The sequence below is a fragment of the Lithobates pipiens genome, unplaced genomic scaffold, assembly GCF_037356315.1.
Source record: "Lithobates pipiens isolate NorthernLeopardFrog02 unplaced genomic scaffold, aLitPip1_a1.2 Scaffold_24, whole genome shotgun sequence".
Classification (NCBI taxonomy): Eukaryota; Metazoa; Chordata; class Amphibia; order Anura; family Ranidae; genus Lithobates; species Lithobates pipiens.
Window position 1 is genome coordinate 12,162,592 of NW_027507786.1, and position 18,349 is coordinate 12,180,940.

An 18,349-nucleotide genomic window follows, 5' to 3' on the forward strand; every position below is an offset into this window, starting at 1 on the left:
AGAGTACAGGGGTCCCTGGTATGCGGGCAGAGTATAGGGGTCCATGGTATGTAGGGCACAGTACAGGGGTCCGTGGTATGTGGGTCAGAGTACAGGGGTCCGTGGTATGTGGGGCAGAGTCCAGGGGTCCCTGGTATGCGGGCAGAGTACAGGGGTCCATGGTATGTAGGGCAGCGTACAGAGGTCCGTGGTATGCAGGGCAGAGTATTGGGGCTTGTGGTCTGCAGGGCAAATACAGGGGTCTGTGATATGTAGGGAGAGTATAGAGTTCCGCGGTATGTATGGCAGAGTACAGGGGTCTGTGGTATATGGGACAAAGTACAGGGGTCCCTGGTATGTGGGGAAGAGTACAGGGGTCCGTGGTATGTAGGGCAGAGTACAGAGGTCCGTGGTATGCAGGGCAGAGTATTGGAGCCTGAGGTATGCAGGGCAAGGGTTCCATTTCCGTGGTATGTAGGACAGAGTACAGGGGTCCATGGTACGCAGGTCAGAGTACAGCGTTCCTTGGTATGTAGGGCAGTGTACAGGCTTCCATTTCCATGGTATGTAGGGCAGAGTACAGGAGTCTGTGGTATGTAGGAAAGAGTAAAGGGTTCTGTGGTATATAGGGCAGTGTACAGGGTTCTATTTCCATGGTATGTAGGACAGAGTACAAGGGCCTGTGTTATGTAGGGCAGAGTACAGGGGTCCACGGTATGTAGGGCAGAGTACAGAGGTCCGTGGTATGTAGAGCAGAGTACAGAGGTCCGTGGTATGTAGGGCAGAGTACAGGGGTCCATGGTATGTAGGACAGAGTACAGGGGCCTGTGTTATGTAGGGCAGAGTACAGGGGTCCACGGTATGTAGGGCAGAGTACAGAGGTCCGTGGTATGTAGAGCAGAGTACAGAGGTCCGTGGTATGTAGGGCAGAGTACAGGGGTCCATGGTATGTAGGGCAGAGTACAGGGGTCTGTGGTATGTAGGGCAGAGTACAGGGGTCCATGGTATGTAGGGCAGAGTACAGGGTCAGGTGACAGGCTCTCTTTATGGAGACATCAGCAGTTTCTTAGACACCCTTTTTTGTCTCCCCTGCCCTCCACTGCAACTAATCAAGCACAGAGCCCAAGTACCACTGTGTCCAGTATCGGGGGGGGGGGGGAGGGTGAGCTTGTTGTAACCCCTTATATACCAACCCCTTGTAACCCCTTAAATACCTTATAAACATACCATGGTAGGCAAGGACACTTCTCCTGATGACGCCGCCCATCACCGCAGCACATGCAGAGAGCTCTGGCAGCAGTTCCTGACTTGGTTGCCTAATTCGATGGACTGATCCGGGGGGGCACCATCTCCCCCCACACCCACACCTCCAATTTTCTCATATATGCATTTTAGTATTTCTCTTATTTTTGTGGACTTTGGGGTTCCAGCACTGTGGGGTATTTTCCTATTTTTGCACCCATTTTATGCACTTCATTTCCTTTTTTTGTATTACATTTATTATATTTGTAGCATTGTGTATATTCAGTACATCATTCCTGTGAACTGACCCGGGTCTATAGAACTCACGGCTCAGTATGAGTTTCCTGTGTGTGGAAATGATCGATGAGGGATTGGTGGTATGGCATTCAGGGTTTTATGTTGTTTTTGAGTGTTTTTATATTGTGGGGTTTAATTTCAGGGATGCTATATAAATGTGCTTATGCTTTTAAAAAAAAAAAAAAGTATCTATTTTTAATCACTTCCTGTTTGGTAAAAAAAGGTTGTCAGCAGGACAGGAAGTGAGGGGAAATCTCTGTAATTGAGCCCTGGATAGCAGGAAAATCAGGTTTATATTTCTTCCCAATTTTTCCCAAAGTAGCAAAAGCATTTTCTGGCTTCAATATATGTTCCAGATAATAAACTAGGCACGTGTATTGCCGGAAAATTTGTTCTTTTTCGTTTAACTCCTTTTTGTTTGTTTCCTTCATTTTTCAGGCCATTCGTTATGATCGCAATTCGTGAATTCGTAAATTGGAAAATGTGAAAAAAAATTCTAAATTTGAAAAAAATCATAAATTTGAAAAAATTTGAAAAAATTTGTAAATCCGAAAACCTGAAAATTCGAAAATTTGAATGAAAACAAACTAATAGTAACTTAACTATTACTAACTATTAAATTATAGGTATTGGAATTTCCTTTGAAATTTAGCTGTTAGTGAACGTAACGAATTCGAATTTATCCGAAGTTACGAATTATCGAAACAATGAATTCTGCATCTAAACAAATGGAACGTAAGGAATTATTAATAATAAATAACAATAATAATAATAACATGTATTTATTATATTTATTTTATATTTTATATATTTATATATTTATATTTTTTATAATATATATATATATATATATATATATATATATATATATATATATATATATATATATATATATATTTATTTATTTATTTAAATATTTATCATTATTAATTTGTTATGATGCGGCATATATATTTATATATTTATATTTTTTATATTATTTATATATATATATATATATATATATATATATATATATTTTATATATTTATTTAAATATTTATTATTATTAATTTGTTATGATGCGGCATACGTTAATTCGGAACTTTGGATAAATTTGTATTCGTTACGTTCACTAACAGTCAAATTTGAAAGGAAATTCCGATACCTAGAATTTAATCGTTAGTAATAGTTAAACGCATGCCGACCAGCTGTACTGCGGCAACATAGCTCAGCTGCACGAATCGCAGTCATGTTACATTGGTAACATAGATGGCCACTAGGGGGCGCGTGCACGCCGCCTGTTCGCCAACGGAGCCAATTCGAGTGCCCAGTGGTCGCGATCACCGCCGGGCTCCCGCGATCGCTCGGGCACACAATGAACCAGGATCTGTGTGTGTAAATACAACGTTTCAGTTTCTCTGAGGGGAGAACAGACAGATCGTCTGTTCATACAGAGTATGAACAGCGATCTGTCATCTCCCCTACACAGTCCCCCCCCCCCTTCAGTTAGAACACACACTAGGACACACTTAGCCCCTTCACTGCCCCCTAGTGTTAACCCCTTCACGGCCAGTGAAATTTTTTACAGTAATCAATGCAATTTTATAGCCCTGATCGCTGTAAAAATGCCAATGGTCCCAAAAATGTGTCAAAAGTGTCCGACGTGTCCGCCATAATGTCGCAGTCCCGATAAAAATCGATGATCGCCGCCATTACTAGTAAAAAAAAAAGAATCATAATAAAAATGCTATTTTTTAGATGCTATAACTCTTGAAAAAACCAATGAATATACGCTTATTGCGATTTTTTTTTTACCAAAAATATGTAGAAGAATACGTATCGGCCTAAACTGAGGAAAAAAATGTTTTTTATATATTTTTTGGGGGATATTTATTATAGCAAAAAGTAAAAAATAATGCGTTTTTTTTTTTCAAAATTGTCACTCTTTTTTTTGTTTATAGTGCAAAAAATAAAAATCGCAGTGGCGATCAAATGCCAACAAAAGAAAGCTCTGGTTGTGGGGAAAAAAGGACGCCAATTTTGTTTGGGAGCCACGTCGCACGACCGCGCAATTGTCAGTTAAAGCGACGCAGTTGCGGAATGGCAAAAAAGTGCTCCGGTCTTTAGCCAGCCAAATGGTCCGGGGCTGAAGTGGTTAAGTTATTATTAGTTACCGTATTTATTGGCGTCTAACACGCACTTTTTCCCCCTTAAAATCGGGGGAAAGTTGTGGGTGCGTGTTATACGCCGATCCCCACTGTCTGTGAGCCGAAAATAGCGCGCTGTGCTGAAAAATAGCGAGCGCCGGCAAAAAATACAGAGCGCCGCCGAAAAATACCAAGTGCCTCCGAAAAAGACTGAGTGCCAACGAAAAAAGACTGAGCCGACTGCTCGGCTCGGCTTGCAGTCCCTCCTCTCTGCTGTTTCTGGAGCGAGCGCTGCCGAAAAAGACCGAGCCGACTGCACTGTGTGTGTACTCGCCCAGACTGAGAGCCGAGCCGAGCCGAGTACACAATACAGTTGGCTCGGTCTTTTTCGGCAACGCTCGCTCCAGAAACAGTAGGGAGGCGGGACTGGGTCTTTTTCGTCAGTGCTCGGTATTTTTCGGCGGCGCTCGCTCGGTCTGTCTCGGTGGCAGGAAGTTTAAACGTGGGCAAGGCTGCAAACGGCGCTGGGCAAGCTGCTAATGATGGTGGGCAAGCTGCAAATGACACTGATCATTCTGCAATGATGGTCAAGGCTGCAGATGGACACTGACAAGGCTGCAGATGGACACTGACAAGGCTGCAGATGGACACTGACAAGGCTGCAGATGGACACTGACAAGGCTGCAGATAGACTCTGATAAGGCTGCATTGATGGGCATTTAAATTTAAATTTTTTTTCTTAAACTTCCCTCCTAAAACTTTTTTCCTTACAATGCCCTCCTAAACTTGGGGTGCGTGTTATACGCCGATAAATACGGTAGTTATTATTTCGATTTTAGAATTTTCAGGTTTTTTTGGATTTTCGAAATGTCCGATTTTTTTAATTCACAAATTTTTTCGAACTTACAGATTTTTTTTAAAATGTAACACATTTTTTTGAATTTATGAATTTCCGTTTAAAAAAAAAAAAAAATCCGAATTAACTAATTCTCGAATTTACGGATATTCGTTGAAGTTCGTTAATTTGGATGTTTCCAAATGAACGAATTTGTTAAAAAAAAAAAAAAAAAAAAACGAATTTGGTGACGAAACGAATGGCACATGGCTATTATAAGCGCTCACCCTGATGTGTGTGTTCTGGGTAACACATCCCCTTATCTCCTCCGTGTGTTACATTCCACCTACTTCTGTGTTCCAAATTCGGCCTTCGGTCTTGCACGGTTGTCCCGGGGTCCTCTCCTGGACTGAAATGGGTTCCTCTGATTTCACTGCACACTGTGAGCTTCTCACCATGCGCATTAGAAGCTGCAGCCAGTCAGATAGAGCTCCGCCCTCATTTCCTGGCTGGAGGACGTCCGGCATCATCTAGTGCTTCGTTCATCATCTGTGTGTTAGTTTCATTGTGTTTGTTATTTGTGCATTAGACGGAATCCATGCACCGGATTGGCTGTGCTGTGTGTAATCTGAGTGATGTGGTAATCGCGATTACAGATGAGTGGAGTGGTTGTAGATGGATTGATTTTTGCTATGAAATGGACAATTCTACCACTGCAAAATATCACAGAAAATAGATGAGCGGCTAAATGTGCGCTAATATTTATTTATTTATTTTGGATGGCGTGTTTTTGTTCAGGTGTATTTGATGTTTATTTAATTTAGTGTTTCTGTTTGACATAATTAACCGCTTCAATACCGGGGGGAACTTATACACCTTCCTGCCCAGACCAATTTTGAGCTTTCAGCGCTGTCGCACTTTGAATGACAATTGCGCGGTCATGCTACACTGTACCCAAACTACATTTTTAGCATTTTGTGCCCACAAATAGGGCTTTCTTTTGGTGGTATTTGATCGCCTCTGGGATTTTTATTTTCTGCTAAACAAATAAAAATTTTGAAAATGAAACATGTTTTTTTTTTTTGTTTCAGTTACAAAATGTTGTAAATAAGTACGTTTTCTCCTTCCCTGATGGGCACTGACGGGGCTGCAGTGACGGGCACTGATAAGGCGGCACTGATGGGCACCCGATGATGTGGCACCAATGAAGTGGCACTGATAGCTGGCACTGATTAGCGACACAGATAGGCACTGATAGGTGGCACGGATTGGCATGGATAGGTGGCACAGATTCGTATAGATGGGCGGCATGGATAGGTGGAACAGATGGGCATGGATAGGCGTCACGGATGAGTATGGATGGGCACTGATAGACGGCATGAATGGGCACTGATAGGCAGCATGGATGGGCACTGATAGGCGGCATGGATGGGCACTGATAGGCAGCACAGATGGGCACTGATAGGCGGCACAGATGGGCACTGATAGGCGGCAATGGATGGGCACTGATAGGCGACATGGATGGGCACTGACAGGCAGCATTGTAGTTTACAGTATTGTAGGGATGGATGCCAATCAGTGCCAAACAATAATGCATGGCAATCTGTGATGCCCATTGTGGGCACTCATTGGCATCCATTGTGGGCACTGATTGACATCCCTGGTGGTCTGATGGCGTCCCTGATGGTCCAGTGTGGGCATCCTCGGGGGGGGGGGGGGCTGTGCTGATAATCGATCAGCACAGACCCCCCCTGTCAGAAGAGCAGCCAATTGGCTCACCTCTACTCGTGTCTGACAGACGCGAGTGAGGAAAAGCCGATCACCGGTGTTCTGCCGTATAGTGTCCGGCCATCAAATAGTGTCCGGCCCGTACTGCACATGCGCAGTACGGAGCAGACGAAGCTTTGGAAAATCTCCGAAGCTGAACGACACCTGCGCCGTGAGTGAAGTTAGTAGCCCCACCATCCAAGCGGACATAGGGTTGTGAATATTAGAGGGCCCCTCGTGGGCGAGCTTCGCTCGCCACGCTTCGGGCTCGGCACGCTTCGGGCTCGGCCTCGCTGCCCTCGGCTCTTTTTTATTCCTACTCTATGTCCACTTGGATAGTGGGGATAAAACCTGGACTCAGTGCGCAGGCGCCGTTCATCCTCGTCAATTTTTGGAATCTGTGTTGCTGTGTACTGCGCATGCGCAGTACGCAGCGGACACTATCGGATGGAGGACGTTATATGACAAGACACCAGCTCTTCCTATTTACACTGTGATCAGCCATGATTGGACATGGCTGATCACATGGTAAAGAGTCTCCGTCAGAGACTCTTTACTGAGATCGTAGTTGTGGGGTGTCAGAAACACCGCAACAATGATTGCCGCGATGCGCACCCCCGGGGCTTAATATCCTGATCAGGATATTAAAACCACTTTGCCACCGTCATTTTGCTATATGGCGGGCGGCAAGTGGTTAATAAATTTGTTAAATAAATTAAATTAAATCTGTTTTAGTTAATTAATCAATTTTAATTCGTTTTTAACCTTTATTGTGTATTTTTTTTTTGTGTGTATTTAACCACTTGCTTACTGGGTACTTTTATCCCTTTTCTGCCCAGGTCAATTTTCAGCTTTCAGCACTGTCGCTCTTTCAGGCTGATGCGAATCGCATGAGAGTTTTTCCTCGCATCAGATTCGCACGTTGGGAGGTTGTGACCGGCTCACCGCGGAGCTCTCTATGGAGCTGATTCACACATCTCCGGGGCGGCTCCGGTTGCGATTTGCGGCCCCGGTTGCGATTCCTGGCAAAAATTTGGCTGCAATTAGACCTGAAACGGTGAACGAGGACGCACCGGACCCCCCTGCTGGGAGCTGCTCATATGTCAACCCAGCCTGAGTGACAATTGCGCGGTCATGCAACACTAACCAAATTACATTTTTATCATTTTTTTCACACAAATAGAGCTTTATTTTGGTAGTATTTAATCACTGCTGGGTTTTTTTTTTTGCTAAAAAAAAGGAAAAAAAAAGACTTTTTAAATAAAAAAAAAAAAAAAAAACTGTTTTATAAAATTTTGCAAAGAGGTCATTTTTCTCCTTCGTCGATGAGCACTGAAAGGCAAGGATTTTACTGAATGAAACTGAATCAGCTAGTCTGTGTTGTGATTAGCTGTGATTGGTCATAGCTAATCACATGGTACAGATAGGCTGTGATCAGCCCTGTCTGTACCATGTGATCAAATTGACCAATCACAGATAGCATACAATTGTAATACAATGGATGGCATGAAAGGAAGCCATCCATTGTGTATAACTGCCATGTGACCTGCTGTGATTGGTCACGGTGGTCACATGGTACCAGCAACGAGCCGGTACTCTGATCAGTCATTGGCTGTGTCCCATCGAGGCGGGCCGGGGACAGTTTATGTCCAGTCAGATTGAGAAGGCCACCACCCGGCCCTCAATTGTCTATAGGCCGGGTGTGAAGTGGTTAATATGATTTTTTTCAAGGTTGTTTACCAGATGAACATTGATCTCTGTTATTGAGTGCCGGACTATTATGTGTGATCTCTACATAGATTGATGACACTTTCTGAATCGGTTTATTAGATTTACTATGATCAGAGGAGGCTCAAGGCAACATGAAGGGCCCTCCAACCTGGGCCCAGGGCCCCTTTATTATGGTCCCACAGTGGGACCCTTTCACATGTTCAATGGGCCCCCTTCCTGCCCTTAATTTAACCCCCCCCCCCCACTTACATCAGAGTTCCCAGGATTCACAGAGTCGCCCGTACATCAGAGTTCCTCTTTACAGTTCACCAGAGTCCGCAGGGTTTGTCTTACAGTGCAAGCGGGAACTCTGCAAGCCCTGATGTAAAGGGGAATTTTGTGGGCTCTGGTGTAAAGGGGAACTCTGGTGTAAGAGGTTCTCAGGTCATCAGTGCCCCCCCCTTACATCAGAGTTTTCAGAGTTCCCCCCTACATCCAGGGGGACTCTGGTGTAAAGGGGAACTCCTATGCTCCTATGTAAGAGGTTCTCTGGTCACCAGAGCCCCCCTCCTACCATCAGAGTTTGCAGTGTTCCTCAGAATCCACAGAGTTCCTCTTGCAAAGTAACTCTGATATAAGGGGTAACTCTGATGTAAGGGGGGGGGGGCTCTGGTGACCAGAGAACCTCTTACATTGAAGTTCCCCTTTACACCTCCCCTTTACACCAGAGTCCCCCTGGATGTAGGGGGGAACTCTGCAAACTCTGATGTAAGGGCAGGGGCACTGATGACCAGAGAACCTCTTACACCGGAGTTCCGCTTTACACCAGAGCCCACAACATCCCCCCTTACATCAGGGTCCACAGAGTTTCCCTTTACACCAAAGCCCACAACATTCCCCTTTACATCAGGGTCCACAGAGTTCCCCTTTAAACCAGAGCCGACAACATCCCCCCTTACATCAGGGTCCACAGAGTTCCCCTTTACACCAGAGTCCACAACATTTCCCCTTACATTAGGGTCCACAGAGTTCCCCTTTACACCAGAGCCCACAAGATTCCCCCTTACATCAGGGTCCACAAAGTTCCCCTTTACACCAGAGTCTGCAGTGTGAATACACTACTGATGTAAGAGGGGAATGAGGAAAAAAAGGGGGGACCTTTATATCAGTGTCCCCCAGTTACCTTAGGGTCTCCACTGTCCCCTTACATCTGTGACCCCCAATAGAGTGACCGACTGTGTCACACACTAACATGTAACTGCCGGCAGGCTTTAATCCTCTTCTCCCCACGCACCCCCTCCTAGCAGATGCATTCAAATTGACTGAAAAGATGCCAAGCACCACACACCTGACCTGTGGCCCGCCAACCAACGGCGACACATGTGCAGCTCCAAAGTTCAACTGGGATTGGCTTGAGTGTGTGTGTGTGTGTGTGTGTGTGTGTGTGTGTGTGTGTGTGTGTGTGTGTGTGTGGGGGGGGGGGGGGGGGGTTGGTGTGTTCTGCTGGTGAGGTGCCACAGTCATGCTGCAAATCAATCAGCTGTTCAGCTGCCAAGCACCATGGTGTCACTGTGCACTTGACCAGCGGCCCACCAACCAGCGGCCGACACATGCGCATTTCCTATTTTGCCTAATTAACCACATCAAGAAGAATTTACCCCCTTCCTGACCAGAGCACGTTTTGCGATTCGGCACTGCGTCCCGTTAACTAACAATTGCACGGTCGTGCGACGTCGCAACCAAACAAAATTGGCGTCTCCCCCCCCCCCCACAAATAGAGCTTTCTTTTGCTGGTATTTGATCACCTCTGCGTTTTTTTTATTTTTGCGCTATAAACAAAAAATGAGCGAGAATTTTGAAAAAATAAAAAAAAACACAATATGTTTTACTTTTTATTATAATAAATATCCCCAAAGAAATATATATAAAAAAAAAAATTTCCTCAGTTTAGGCCGATATATATTCTTTTACATATTTTTGGTAAAAAAAAAAGCGTTTATTGATTGGTTTGCGCAAAAGTTATAGCGTCTACAAAATAGGAATAGATTTATGGCATTTTTATTATAATTTTTTTTTTATTAGTAATGTTGAGTGATCTGTGACTTTTTTATTGGGACTGCGACAATATGGCGGACACATCAGACACTTTTGACACTATTTTGGGACCCTTGTCTTTTATAGAGTGATTGGTGCTATAAAAATGCACTGATCCCTGTATAAATGACACTGGCAGGGAAGGGGTTAACCACTAGGGGGAGATCAAGGGGTTAAGTGTGTCCTAGGGAGTGACTCTAACTGTGGGGTTGGGATGGGCTACCACTGGAATGACAGCGATCACTGCTATCGACAGGGGCGGACTGACAACTCATAGGGCCCCCGGGCAATAGGAGTTTATGTGGCCCCACAGTATACACAAACACACACACGCAGTATACAATCACACAGACATGTTTCTATTGGCTGAGAAGGTACTGGAGAGGCGGGGCAGCTATAATCTCGGGATTTTTAGACCAAAAGGATGTCGGTAAGGGACGTTTCAGAGACAGATGTAAAAAAAACCACAGATTTTTACATACTGTCCCTGGTTTTACTGAGGCTGGCGACCCTGATGGGGCCCCCTAGTGGCTCGGGGCCCTCGGGCAGTGCCAGAGTTGCCAAATGGTCAGTCTGCCCCTGGCTCCTGATCACAGGGAGCAGTAGAATTAGGCAGAACAGGGAAATGCCTTGTTTGGCATCTCCCCGTTCTGCCGCTCCGTGACACGATCCCGGGACATCGGCGGACATCGAGTCCGCGGGTCCCCTGGGCATGGTCACGGAGCTTGCGGATGGCAAGCACGCCTGCCCCCCCCCGCCGGTAGTGCGCACGCTCCCACAATGCCAGGTCTTAAAGAGGGCGTACCTGTACGCCCATTTGGGCAGCCATGCTATTGTGCCAATGTACTGTATACCGTCGTGCGTTGGTCGGCAAGCGGTTAAAGAGCCGCATCTGAGATCTGACTATGATCTCTATGGTTTGGTAACTAAACTAATAGTAATCTCTTTACCTACCTAGGACTAGATTACTTGTGATCTACTGTATTTTACTGTATTTTATTTGGGAGCTTGAATAATTGTAATCATTATTAGATAGATCCCTTGCTACTGTGATTCATAACTATCTCTATTTATTTTAAACCAGATTATTTATGTATATGTAGCGGATCACATTTTGGACAGAATGTCGCACGCATGTAAATTAATTTTTTGCCTCAGAACAGAAGTGGGGTTCTGAGGGTTAATTTCGTAGGTTGCGGTGAAGATATTTGCCACCTGACGAAGGGGCCCTGCGCGGCTCCGAAACGTTGCACTATCGTGTTGTGATCATGCAATAAATGACCCGTTTGGACACTACTTGTGTCGTTCCATGGTGGCAAATATCTTCACCGCGACTTGAACCGGTATCCAGCTGGTTGTTGCCACAGCACCCAAATCTGAGAGCGCATCCAGGAACGTGTGCGATGGGAATATAAAGTACTACGAATTATGTAGGTTGGCCTTGACATCAGTCTGGCCGGGCTGAGTTGGAAGTTCTGCCTAGTCATGTGAACAGTGAGGTGCACATGACAGGCCAGAACCAGGCCTGGTTGGACGTTTTGAGCATCGACCTTCTCAGAACCAATCAGTGGGAGTGCCGGGTCCCGCTGAGGAGTCTGGGAAGGGGTACTTAAGATGTGTGGGTCTCGTGTTTAGGGGAGAGGAGTTCGTGAGGCCCGTGTGGTCTGTTCTGGTTCCAGGGCCGGGGTAGCCCCGTGAGGGTCCCGGTCACGGGGTGTTCGACACCCTGCAACATGTTCCTGTTAGAGGCCCCTGATAGAACCGTCTGGTCTGTGGTAGGGATCCGTCTGTTCCCGAGTCTCGGAACCGGCTGGTCCGAGGCGCAGTAACTGAGGGAGGATTCAAGGTGTCCGAGTGCTCTCGGCTTGGAGAGGCACCACAGCTCGTGGAAGTGACCGGGGGAGGACTCTTCGGAGGAGGCCCGGCAAGTGGCATCCTGAGAAGTGCCTGGTTACTGAGTTGGGAAGGACATTGACGAATTCACGTCTTTCCAGTACCATTGAGGAGATGGGAAAACGTTCCAGGTACTGAGGAAAAGGGTTCCTGTTCACCCTTAGTTACAACTTGTACACTTTCATAAGAATGTTTCAAGTTTTGAGTCAGTGTGCTGACTGCCATGATCTCTGGCTAGAGATCTGTTCAGCCTTGAAGTACCCAGCTGTGAGTGGCTACTCTCTGGGTGGAATTAGAGACTTTGCTATACCTGCAGGTCAAGGTGCCTGAGTTCTTCACCCGTGCCCTCTGTTCCCTAATTGGATGTTACTACTGCAAAATAAAACCTTTTAAAAAGGACTTTATCCGTGTCAGCATTCAAGTCGTTGGGTATCAACCCTGGAACCCCTAGACGTGGAAGAGCAGGCCAAGAGGAGGTAACCGATAAGCCCAATAAGTCAAGGCCGCCCAGCAAGGGTTATGGCCGCTACATATAATTCTTGTTATTTGAGAGCTCTGTATTGCCTATGATCTCTATTATTTCATTTTGATCCTCGTTATTTGGTTGCTACATTAACTGTGACCCATGGTATTTGCTTGCTGGACTGACTGCGATCTCTGGGATTTGGTTGATAGATCAGTTGTGATCTTCATTGGCTTTGTGTGCCCTACCTGGGATCTCTATTATATTGACCTAGATTACCTCTATGTCTGGTATTTATGCAGGGGTCAAGTCCTGGGGAAAAAATTTCCCAAAATCCACTCCCATACCAGAAAATAAATAAAATGATACGCACATATGCACGAACACTTCAAAAGTGGTATTTTTCATCCCATTTTCGTATTGTGTGTATGAAGCTTAACTATTAGTACATAAAAACAAAACAATCATCAATAAACATAAATACGGTAATTCTCTGAATAATCGGCATTCATTCCATTGTGCTTCCATGCAAATGTGAAAATCATGTTCTGATCTTTATTGGGGAATGTTATTTTGTATATAGAGTGTTTATGTGGTGAGTTTACACTTTTCATTGAACAGAGTTTGGATAACACAGGGTTAAATGGAAAGGTGATAAATGAAGTGCACATTATCTGGACAGGATGCTTGGGGAGATAGTGATGTGTTCCTGCTTAGGAGATGTATGTTAGCTTGGGGGGGGGGCTGCAAACTCTGCAGGGGCTCCAACACACACTCGCTGCTATTCCAACCCTTCACATATTTCCACATAAACTTCCCTCCTGGCATTAAACTTTGCCAGGTATTGTGCCCAGCTTACCACCCCTTCAGCTCACCTCTCTCCCTGCATGTCCTGTGAGCAGAATAGCTGTGCTCCTCCTCTGGGTTCTCTCATCATATGGCACTGAAGATAGAGGAGGGGGGGGATTCAGCGGGACACACAGAGCAAGTATGCAGGAGACTGGGGGGGGGGGGGGGGGAGATGAGGAGACAAAAAATCAGGAGGGGCTGGCGGGGAGGAGCGCATCACGAGAGGTCTGACTAAATACAATCTCTTAGCAGCAGGGACCTGATCTACCCATCAGCTAGCTGTGATTGACAGGTAGATCGAAGCGGAAGCTGTCATGGGGCCCCCTACTGGCAGTGCCTCAATGGTCAGGTGTGGGGCACTTAATATTGCAAGCTGTGTCGGCAGCTGCTGGTGTAGCACCTGCCACACACCTCACATACTTCAAAGTCTTGCAGAACGCGGCTGCTAACGGGAACTGAGTTCCTGTTGTGGAAAAAGTACAGGAACTCCGTTCCCATGCGTTCCCGCAGAACTTGAGCCCTGATTTATGGCTAGGTTATATGAAATATCTGTTTTTTTGGGGGGAAGTAGGTCAGTTGTGGGGTATCGATTAGCTATGATCCGAGTCTTTTTTTTTTTTTAGAAACTAGAATAGCTGTGATCTCTTTCTATTTGGGGACCAGATTAATTGGGACTGTTGATATTTTGGGGACTAGATTAGCCAGGATCTCTGTCTCTTTGGGGTTTAGATTCATTGGGTATCCCCGGTATCCTCTTGTTCGGCAGGTGGTCCGCTTTAAGATAAAAGTGGTCTCTGCGGCAGATTCACCATGAGATCACTTTTATCGGCGGCGGGAGAGGGCCTCCCCCCCCCACACACATTCTGGTGCCCTCCGCCACTTTCCGGAGGTGATCAGATGTTGTGCCTTCCTTGGCATGGAGATGAGTGAGGGAAAGATGGCCGCCACCCATCTCCATGACATTGCAGGTCAAAAGCGGCGTCAAAACTTCACTTCCGCCCATAGCTCTTAAAAGGGCCTTTTTTTAAATTTATTTTTTAAATGACAATTTTTTTTTATTGTATTGTAAATATGAGATGTGAGGTTCTTTTTGACCCCGGATCTCATATTTAAGAGGACCTGTCATGCTTTTTTTCTATTACAAGGGATGTTTACATTCCTTGTAATAGGAATAAAAGTGACACAATTAAAAAAACAAAAAAACTGTGTAAAAATAAAAAATAAAAGGTAAAATAAATAAGAAAAATATAAATTTTTAAACACAGTCCTGCCGAGCTCCCGTGCAGAAGCGAACGCATACGTGAGTAGCGCCCGCATATGAAAACAATGTTCAAACCACACATGTGAGGTATCGCCGCGATCAGTAGAGCGAGAGAAATAATTCTAGCTCTAGACCTCCTCTGTAACTCAAAACATGAAACCTATAGAATTTTTTAAAACGTCACCTATGGAGACTTTTAAAGGAAAAAGTTTGTCGCTATTCCCCGAGCGGGTGCAATTTTGAAGTGTGACATGTTGGATATCAATTTACTCGGTGTAACATTATCTTTCACAATATATAAAAAAAAAATTGGGCTAATTTTACTGTTGTCTTATTTTTTTTAATTCAACAAATTGTATTTATTTAAAAAAAAAACTGCACTTGTAAGACCGCTGCGCAAATACGGTGTGACAGAAAGTATTGCAACAACCGCCATTTTATTCTCTAGGGCAGGGATATGCAATTAGCGGACCTCCAGCTGTTGCAGAACTACAAGTCCCATGAGGCATAGCAAGACTCTGACAGCCACAAGCATGACACCCAGAGGCAGAGGCATGATGGGACTTGTAGTTTTGCAACAGATGGAGGTCCGCTAATTGCAGATCCCTGCTCTAGGGTGTTAGAAAAAAAATTATAACGTTTGGGGGTTCTAAGTAATTCTGTAGGAAAAAAATATGTTTTTAACTTGTAAACAACAAATCTCAAAAAGAGTGGCATTTTGTTTTTACAAACTTTTTTCCACTGTGCAGTTTTTAAAGTCTTATCTTTATTATGCAGGTAATACATATTTATTGGAAAAAAAAATGATATTCATGATGATATTTTCACCTTTGTTTGCTGATAAGGAAAAATAAAAAAATCTTAATGCGATCCTTGTGTTTTGTTTTTTCCGCAGGCTGTGGAATCGCTATGCTCATCATATCAGTTCTCATCGCCATTTATTACAACATCATTATGTGTTACACCCTCTTCTATCTCTTCGCCTCTTTGGTCTATGTGTTGCCCTGGGCCTCTTGTACCAACCCCTGGAACACACCGGACTGCAAAGATAAGGACAGGCTGATGTTGGGTAGGTTGGAAGTTTGGTATGACTTTGTCAGAGCAATGACATGAGTGTCAGAGCAATGAGATGAAAAGATACAATTCTGTTGAGATTCTATCAAAGTACACTATATTACCAAAAGTATTGGGACACCTTCCTTTACACACACGCACATGAACTTGAATGGCATCCCAGTCTTAGCCCTTGTACACACGATCGGAGATTCCGACGGAATGTGTCCGATCGGAGCGTTTTGTCGGATATTCCGACTGTCTGTGGTCTGCATCGGACTGTTTCCGTATGAATATCCTTCGGACCAAATTTTCCAACTTGCTGGAAATATTTTCCGCCAAAATGCTCCGATCGGACATACTCCGATTATGTGTAGAGAATTCCGATCGGACAAAGTGCCACGCATGCTCAGATCAAATTCCTACATCAAAGCTATTGGCTACTAGCCTGAACGTAGTCCCGTCGTAACAAAATAACGTCATCACGTTCTGAACGATCGGATTTTCCGACAACTTCGTCCGACCATGTGTATGCAACAGTTTCGGACAAAATCCGTCGGACAAAATCCGTCGGACAAAATCCGTCTGACAAAATCCAACGGATTTGGTTGTCGGAATCTCCGATCGTGTGTACAAGGGCTTAGTCTGTAGGGTTCAATATTGAGTTGGCCCACCCTTTGTTATAACAGCTTCAACTCTTCTGGGAAGGCCGTCCACAAGGTTTAGGAGATGTGTCTATGGGAATGTTTGACCATTCTTCCAGAAGCGCATTTGTGAGGTCAGGCACTGATGTCGGATAAGAAGGTGTGGCTCACAGTCTCCACTCTAACTCATCCCAAAGGTGTTCTATCGGGTTGAGTTCAGGTCTCTGTGCAGGCCAGTCAATTGTCTTTAAGGACCATGAATCAATTCAATTCCATCTATGTGTTCCATTTATGTCCCTATTCTCCATTCCGTCTCCATCCAGTCTCCATTCTCCTTTCAAACTTCATTCAAGTCTCCATTCTCTATTCCATGGCCATTAAAGTCTCCATTCTTAATTTCATCTCCATTAAATTCATTCATTCTTCATTCTCTATTCCATCTCCATCCATGTCCCTATTCTCCATTCCTTCTCCATCCAAGTCCCTTTTCTCCATTCAATCTCCAACCCAGTCACCATTCTCCATTCCATTTTCATCCGCGTCTCTATTCCTGATTTCAACTCCACCCAAGCCTCTATTGCAATAAATCTACATTCTCCATTCCATCTTCATCCAAGTTTCCATTCCATCTCCACCCCAAGTCTCCATTCTCCATTTCATCTCTATCCAAGTCTCCATTCCATATCTCCACTAAAGTCTCCATCCTCAAATCTATAGCCATCCAAGTCTCCATGCTCAATTTCATCTAAGTCTCCATTCTTATTTCCGTCTCCATCCAAGCCTCCATTGTATCTCTATCTACAGTAAGGCTACATTCTTCATCCCATCTCCATCCAAATCTCCATTCTCCAGTCCATCTCCTTTCAAGCCTTCATCCTCTGTTCCATCCAAGCCTCCATTCTCCATCCCATCTCCATCCAAGCCGCCATTCTCTGGGTCGATCACCTTGTATGTTCAATTATCTGAACCGAATGACCAACTTATGCAGATAAGTGACTTTCTTTAAAAAAACATCTTTTATGATATATATATATATATATATATATATATGGAGGCCATTGAATACCATGTTCTGAAAATGTTCGTATCCTGTCAGCATCCAGCTTTAATACTCATTTACTTATCCAGAACATGTATGCAGAAAGTGAGAGTGAGATAAGAAGTCCTAAGCTGCATAGACATTCTGGGTTAATGACTCCATGTATTGAAGCCAGAAGCAGAGACAGCCAGGCAAGCAGCAATTTAAACTTTTGGAAGCAGCCTCAATGGCTTTTTCCCATGGTAGCTTTCCCTTTAGGATCCATTTAGTATGTATGAGGATTGTGGTGTGTTATTTATTTTTTATTTTTTTTGTGTGTTAGGCAGGTGTGTAGAGATAATTAAAGTGGGGAAAATAATGATTTGATCCCCTGCAGCTTTTTTAAGTTTGCACACTTACAAAGAAATGAAGGGTCTATAATTTTTATCACAGGTGTATTTTAAATGATAGAGACAGAATATCAACCCAAAATCCAGAAAAAAACACACGATACAAATATTATAAGTTGAGTTGCAGTTCAGTGAGTAAAATATTTGATCTCCAAGCAAAACATGACTTAGTAGTTCATGGAGAAACCCTTGTTGGCAAGAGGTCAGACATTTCTTGTGGTCGGTGACCAGGTTTGGACACATCTCAGGAGGGGTTTTGGTCCACTCTTCTTTACAGATGTTCTCTAAATCCTTAAGGTTTTTTGGCTGTGGCTTGGCAACTTGAAGTTTCAGGTCCCTCCATACATTTTCTATAGGATTAAGGTCTGGAGACTGGCTAGGCCATTCCATGACCTTAATGTGCTTCTTCTTGGGCCACTCCTTTGTTGCCTTGGTGGTATGTTTTGGGTCATTGTCATGCTGAAAGACACATCCATGACCCATCATCAGTGTTCTGGCTGAGGGAAGAAGGTTCCCATCCAAGACTTTACAACACATGGCTCAATCCATTGAGCCTTCAATGCGGCATTGGCCTGTAGCTTTAGTAGAGAAACAACCCCAAAGCATCATGTTTCCATGACTTGACTGTAGGGATGGTGTTCTTAGGGTCATAGTCAGCATTTTTCTTCCTCCGAACACGGCGAGTCCTCCTCAAGAAGTCACAAG

The 18,349-nt window shown here is 44.5% G+C and overlaps 1 protein-coding gene across 1 annotated transcript in view; it reads left to right on the forward strand.

The window, feature by feature from the left end:
• The window catches only part of SLC6A5 (solute carrier family 6 member 5), a 127,869-nt gene that overhangs the window by 22,561 nt on the left and 86,959 nt on the right, over positions 1–18,349 (forward strand). The window contains exon 4 of the mRNA XM_077453610.1: positions 15,415–15,588. Coding sequence (XP_077309736.1) covers positions 15,415–15,588 — 174 coding nt within the window. The remainder of the gene's footprint in view (positions 1–15,414; positions 15,589–18,349) is intronic.